The sequence below is a fragment of the Ursus americanus genome, chromosome 8 (genome assembly GCF_024610735.1).
Source record: "Ursus americanus isolate L20-20 chromosome 8, mUrsAme1.1.p, whole genome shotgun sequence".
Classification (NCBI taxonomy): domain Eukaryota; kingdom Metazoa; phylum Chordata; class Mammalia; order Carnivora; family Ursidae; genus Ursus; species Ursus americanus.
The window spans coordinates 83,195,379-83,202,473 of NC_142134.1; the positions used below are offsets into that span (position 1 = coordinate 83,195,379).

Sequence of the window (7,095 nt, forward strand, 5' to 3'; positions counted from 1 at the left end):
CTGACACATTTAAAGGGATTGTAATCCCACAAAGTGTATTTTCAGGTGACGATGGAATTAAGTTGGAAATCAGCAACGGAAGAAAATCAGAGTAAAACAAATATTTAAAAATTAAACAACACAATTATAACTAGCTTTTAGTGGATCAGGGAAAAAACACCAGAAACATCAGAAAATATCTTGAATTGAATGAAAGAAAATACAACCTACCAAAATTTTTAAGATGCCGGTATAGCAATGCTTAGAGGGAAATGTATACCTTTAAGTTCTTATGTTAGAAAGGAAGGAGATCTAAAACCAGCGAGCTTCCAACCTTAAGGAGCTTCAACAAAATAAATTAGAAATCTATGTAAATAGAAAACTCACTGGAACCTAAAGTTTGTCCTTTGCAAAAAAAAAAAAGCAAAATTGGTAAACTTTTACCTACAGTGACCAAAACACAAATTACCAGTATCGGGAATGAAAGGCGATATTATAAGAATTATAAGAAAATATTATGAACAATTCTCTGCCAACAAAGTACACGACTTGCATGAACTAGATCAATCCCTATAAAGACATTATTATCAAAAGTACCTCAAAGAAGAAATAGTAAATCTGGATAGACCTCTATCAAGCGAAGAAGTTGAATTAATAATTTTAATATCTTTTCACAAAGAAAAGCTTATTTCCCCATAGCTTCATGGGTGAATTTTATGAAACATTTAATGAACTAATAATAATCTTACATGAACTCTTTCAGAAAATAAGAGAGGATTGAATGCTTTCCAGTTGATTTTACAAGGTCAGCAGTATCTTAAAACCAAAGACAACACAAAAAAATGAGCAGTATTCCTTATGAATATGGATGCAAAATTCTTTAAAATATGTGAGGCAATCAAATCTAACAACATAGGAAAAGACTAGTATACCGTCACCAAGTGGGGTAATCATTTATAGTAGAAACTCTCAAGAAACATGTAGTAGAAGGCGACTTCCTCACCAGGTAAAGGGCATCTGTAGAAAACCCACAGTCAACAGGGTACTGGTGAGAGGGAGCGTGCTATCCCCCAAGACCCAGTACATGGCAGGGCGCCCATAGTCCACAGCCCCTCTCCAGTCCGACATCCCCTGGGGGCTCCAGCCAGTGCAGGGAGGCCAGAGAAGGAAGTGAAAGGCAATAGATCGGGTGAGAATGGGTGTAGTGTCTTTATCATAGGTGGTGTGCCCTTGTGTGCAGAAAATCATAAGGGATCTTTAAGAATACCAGTAGGAATCAAACAAGGTTGGTAAGGTTACAGGATGCAAGATCCATACACAAAAGTCAGTTGTAAATCTGCAGATGATAAACAGTCCAAAACAGGTTAATCAATTGGTCATAACTGTCAGAGTTTTCTTCTGGACTTTGTATTCTTTTCCACCGATCAAAATGCCGTCTTCTTAGGGGCGCCGGCCGGCTCAGTTGGTAGAGCGTGCGACTCTTAATCTCGAGGTTGTGAGTTCGAGCCCCACATTGGGTGTAGAGATGACTTAAATGAAATTTTTAAAAATACCATCTTCTTGATTTTTTTTGCTTTACCGTAAATTTTGAAATCCGTGTAAGCCCTCTGACTTTGGTCTTAATTTACCAAAACGATTTTGGCTAGTCTAGGTCCTTTGCATTTTTACATAAATCTTAAGATCCATTTGTCAAATTCTACCAGAAAAGCCTGCTGGGATTTTGATGGGACTTGGGTTGCATCTGCACTCAGTTTGGGGGAGAACTACTGTCTTAACAGTTTTGAGACTTTGAATTCATCATCATGGCATTCTGTCTCTCTACTTCCTAGATCTCTAATCTATCCAGGGGGTCTTCTGCGGTTCTCAGTAGATAGGTGTTGCTTTTACTAATAAACTGAAGCCTCGGTAATTGCTTTTGATGGTGGAATTCTCTTCATTTAATTTTTAGGTTGGTCACAATCTGCAAGGAGTATCTTTTCCCATTCTTTTTTATTTTCAACCCATTTATGTCTGAGTCCAAAGCATACCTCTAGCAGACAGTATCAGATGTTGCTTTTCTTGTTGTCTGACCCATTCTTATACTATCTGCCTTTTCACTGGAGTGTTTGGTCAATTGATGGTTAACACAGTTATCAGCATATTTGGACACATGTCTACCATTTTGTTATTTGTTTCATGTATGTCTTGGGATTTGTTGTTCATCTGTATCTCCTTAACTGCCTTTTTTTTGTATTAAATATTTTTAGTGTATCCTTTTGCTACAGCCCGGATTGTATCTCCTCAAAATTGATATGTTGAAGTCCTAACACCCCACATGACTGTATTTGGAAACAGAGCCTTTAGGAGGTAAAGGAAGTCATAGGATGGGACCCTGATCTGACATGGTTAGTGTCCTTATAAGAGACACAAGAGGGAAAAAATGGCACATTGTATTTGTGTCAACAAAACCATAAAACAAAAAGAGGGGACAGCAGAGAGCTCACTCTCCATGCACATGCACCAAAAGGCCACACGAGCACACAGAGTGAAGACGGCCGTCAACAGGCCAGGGAGGGGCCCTTCGTAATACCCAGCCAGCCTCCATGACTAATAACAATAAATGTCTACTGGTTAAGCCCCAGCCTGTAGTGTTGTGTTACGACAGCTGAGCCCACTACACACGTTTGATTCCTCTGTTGATATTTTAGCGTGTTCTGTTATTTTCTCAGTGACTGCCTAGGAATTATACCGTGCACCCTATCATAATCTACTTTAAGTGAATACTGACTTAACTCTGGTGAAATTCACTGCTCCCTTACTGTTCCTCCCCCGCTTCATGATGTCCTGTTTATGTATAACTACATACGCTATATATAACACATCATAACACGTAGAGCACTCATAGCATCACAAACCCAGTAGCACAGCATCTTCATTACTTCTTTGAAACGTCACGTTTCTTAGCGATCATAAGAGAAAACAGAGTCACAGACACATCCTTTACCGTTTCCAGGGTTCCTCCTTCCTTCCCATGGATTTAAGTTACTGTTGGCTCTTATTTCAGCCTGAAGCACCATTTTGTTGAAGGGCAGGTCAGCTGCCAGTCTTCTCAGTCTTTGTCCACCTCTGAATGTCTTCATTTTGTCTGCGTCTTGAAGGGTCACTTCACCGGATGTGGAGTTCCTGGCCCACCGTCTCTAGCCCTGTGGAGGCTTCCCACTGCCTCGCGCTCCTTCATTTCTGGTAAGGAGCCGGCTGTAAGTCATGCCATTCTCCTGCGTGTGATGCGTTGCTTTTCTTCTGCCGCTGTACATCTTCTCTTTGTGCAGGGAGCCCTCCAGCCTCATCCCTCTTTTTCAAGACTGTCTTGTCTCTTGTGTGGAGGCGGTGTGCTGGGAGCCTGCTCCGCACCACGAGCTCTCAGCTGTCCCCACCTCATTCTGCAGGCACTCACTCCTCACGTGAGCGCTGGCTGCCACCGGGGTCATGTGGCACAGCCTCTCCCCGGTGCTCACCTCCACCCCGACTCGACTCTGGGCTGGGCTGCAGCGTCCCACAGACCCTCCAGGGCCCTGCGGGGGGTGCTGCCATCTGCCACTGGTGGGCTCGCCACTCTGGTGTTCCACAGCTCTGCCTGGATTCATCCCTGCTCTCGTGAGATCCGCTGGTCTCAGCTCCTGGGCAGCCTGGGCCCCTTCTCAATGAGCACGTTGGAATGAGTGGGGGAGCTGTGGCTGCTGGCGTCTCTCTTCCTCTGGGCACGGGCCCTCTGTTCACCACAGCCTGGGGCTCCTCCCCATCACCAGCCACACCACATTGCCTGCTTTTGAGGCTTTTTGCCCCGTTTAGATGCCCTTGTCCGTCTGGCGTCACGGGATGAGTTTTTCCATGTTCTGGGTAATGAAACTTGCCCTCTCTAAATAGCAAAGCTTTTTCATTTTTCAGTGGAGATTTTCCTAAAGTGCATTAAACAGCATTGCTTTCCTGAACAGGAATTATAGGCCGTGACCTGCTGGCATCTTGGTGTTGGTGAAACATCAATCTGACCACCTGTTTTCAGCTGGGCTGAAGCAGGGGGACACCTCAGCGCCCGAGTGCCCGGTCCTGCCATGCTCTTGAGTTCCCACGTGGCCTGGGACAGTTTTCTGCTCCTGACTCAGCCACATCACGTGGTTCTCCTCTGCTGAGTGCAGGGCACCCACCATGCTGGGTTCAGGCCTGCACGGCCCCTGTGAGTTGACCTCTGGGTGCCTCTGCTTCCTCATCTCTGTTGATAACCGTTCTCTCCACAAATTACTGTAAGGAGTAAATAAGACGCTATTTCAATCGACTGTAATGTGTTGAGCACGTAACCCACGATTACTGCCGTGGTTCTGCCCCAAGTTAAAATGTACTGGGATTTATTTAATCAGACGTGTGGCCAGCAGGCCAGGAGGGGCCGCCATGCAACATGAAGTTTTACTCACAGTTTCCTAGAAGCAGGAGGCAGGCGCGCCCCACAGGGCCCCACGTGGAATCCCTGGGTCCATGGGGGGGGGTTCTTCACGGGAAGGAGTGGCGGGCAATGGGACCGACCAGGTTCGGGATTGGTTAGTTGGGGTCATATTAGCAGCTTGCGGGGCAGGTAGGGGCTGCCCCATGTCTGATGCTGGCCTCAGGTGATCTGGGCCGAGTGTAAAAGGTAGGGAGGTGATGGAGAGCACAGGTTCTGGTGGTCGGATTTCGTGTCAAAGTCAGGCTTACAGACAAATCATTACTCTTTGGGAGTCAGCTATCAGCTAGCCCTGGGAGGGGTGGTCTCTCCCAGGTAAGCACGGCCCCACAGTGTCAAACCATCACAAAATACAGAAAACAAAACACGTGAGACAGTTTGTCTCCCTGATTCTCAGTGATTCTACAGAGCTTCTGCGGGTCACCTGCAGACTCAGGAGTGCTGGGTGCCGCCAGTGAGGGGAGTCCTCCTGCGGTCCACACAGCCCCGCGGCACGGAGACGGTCCCCATTGGCCACATGGGGCTGTGCAGCCCTGGGAAAGGCACTGCCTCTCTCTGATACAGCTTCTTCAATCATGAAAGGACACATGGAGACCCTAAATGCTGCCCTTTCTTTCCCTGCCCTTCTTCTGTTAAAATTCTCCAAAATTTGGACACAAAGAGTTCGGGTATTAAACAAGAGTAGTCTTCGGATTTGCTCCCTGCTGTGACTAATGCACGCCAGGGGCTGTTCACATCTTTAAAGGAAGCTTCTTATTAGCACGGAGGATGTCAGCAGAAATTCGGCAGTGTAAATATCTCACAGTGTGGGTGGAGACAAGAGCTAGTCCTGGCACTGAGGCGCTCATCGCGGAGCTGGAAGCTTCTAGAAGTGCTTTTTCTCCCAGTGGTTCTCAGAGTAACAGGAGCCAAGACAGAGTGGAGGGCAGAGTGCCGGTCTGCAGACGTTTACCGAGCGGGCTCTGGGGGGCTGAGCAGCCGCTCCCCGGCTCTGGGCATCTGGATGTCCGCTGAGCAGCTGCGGGGCGTGGGGGACAAAGCCCTGGACGCGGGATGCTCTGCTCCCATCCTGCAGGCGCACCTGCCCCGTCGGGAGGGCGGGGACGGGGCGGGGACAGCCGAGCGCTGTCTGCCCGCCTGCCCGGGCTGCACTCGCTCACCTGTGAACCTTGATCCCTGCAGGCAGCATCTCCCACCGTGGCCCTCAGCCCCTCGGCCTGACGCCCCATCCCAGCAGCGTGTCACAGGCTCTCAGGTAGTGCGTCTCAGCTCCGCAGACGTCCAGGCGGGAGGTCACACCACAGATAATGCCGTGAACCCTTGCGGATTGCTTTTTAAACCCATCTGTCCGTATTCTGAGTAAGAGGGCATCGTGTAGACCACGTCACGTTTTACTTTTCTGAAGCTAAGACGTAACTTGGGCAGTTACCTTGTTCCTAAAAACTCCAGGAGAGCCATTTCACGGGTACACGGTGTCTTATCACCGGAACAGACCAGGGTCGGCAAACCCTTCTGTAAAGGGCAGCTGGTCAGTGTTCTCAGGTCTGCCATCATGCAGACAGGGTCATAGAGGTAAGTACGCAGGTGGACGTGGCTCCCGCTAAAACTGTCTCCAGAAGCAGGGACGGCTGGACTTGGCTGCCGTCTGCCAGCCCTGAGTGGACCACATTTCCCTTAACGCTTCACCTTTGTCACTGGGAGACCCCATTTTCTGCTGCCTATTGGAACCACCAGTGTCTCTACCCAGACTGACTCAGCCCTCCAGGGCAGGTGGTCCCTAAAGGCAGATGCCCCCGTTCCCTAAGCTCCTTAATGGCCTTCAGTGCTGGTGGGCAAGCACCCATGTGGTCCTCTGGGATAGCCCAGCCAAGGTGCTGTCTCTTCCCCCGGCCCACCCAGAGCCATGTCTGTGCGCCCTCTGCCCTGATTCAGGAGGCCATCCCCACCCCCAGGGGGCTGGCCCCTCCCTGCTGGAGCCACGAGCACAGAGGAGGGTCTGGCTCTGGGCGTAAACCCGCTCCCAAGGGGCGCAGGCGACGGGTGTCTGTTGAATTGACTCCTAGGATCCCACTGCTGCCGGTCCCCTGCAAGGTGCTGTCCCAGGCAGCGGCGCCCCCGGACCCGGGCCAAGCGGGAAGACGGGGCTCCCAGACGCTGGCCCCCAGGCCGCCCATCAGCATCTCAGCACTGCTGCAGAGACAGCATTTAGGCAAGTGCGCCCCGCTTTGAAAAGTAGACGCTTCTCTTGGACGAGTGTGTGTGCCGCGCGTTTGAGGGTGTGAGGGAGGAGTAGACAGACTTGCGGAATGTTCCTGAGAACTGTGCTTCTGAGCTTTGCTGAATGGTGCTCACGTGTGTGCACCTTGGCTCACGGCTCCCCATGCTCCGCAGGGTCTGCTGGCCTAGGGGCAGCCACGCACGGAAGGTGAACCAGGGCCTGCCCGTGTCCGCCCACCTGGGGCTCTCCGGCCACTGGCAGGACTTTACGCAGTATAAGGAGTTGTCCGTTCTTGATGAAATAAAGTAATACGGTTGAATAAAGTATTTTTCTGATTATCTGGAGCAGCATATATGTGGTATGTTTGAAACTTTGCTCTTTTTATTACCTTAAAATTTCCTTAAAACATCGGTGTTGAAGCAGACTG

The 7,095-nt window shown here is 49.3% G+C and overlaps 1 protein-coding gene across 1 annotated transcript in view; it reads left to right on the plus strand.

Annotated features, from left to right (window-relative positions):
• RNF212 (ring finger protein 212) overlaps positions 1-6,879 on the plus strand; it is a 33,115-nt gene extending 26,236 nt beyond the window's left edge. Inside the window, exons 10-12 of the mRNA XM_087863933.1 lie at positions 5,633-5,705; positions 6,514-6,659; positions 6,842-6,879. Coding sequence (XP_087720059.1) covers positions 5,633-5,705; positions 6,514-6,659; positions 6,842-6,879 — 257 coding nt within the window. The remainder of the gene's footprint in view (positions 1-5,632; positions 5,706-6,513; positions 6,660-6,841) is intronic.
• Positions 6,880-7,095: the final 216 nt, after the last annotated feature.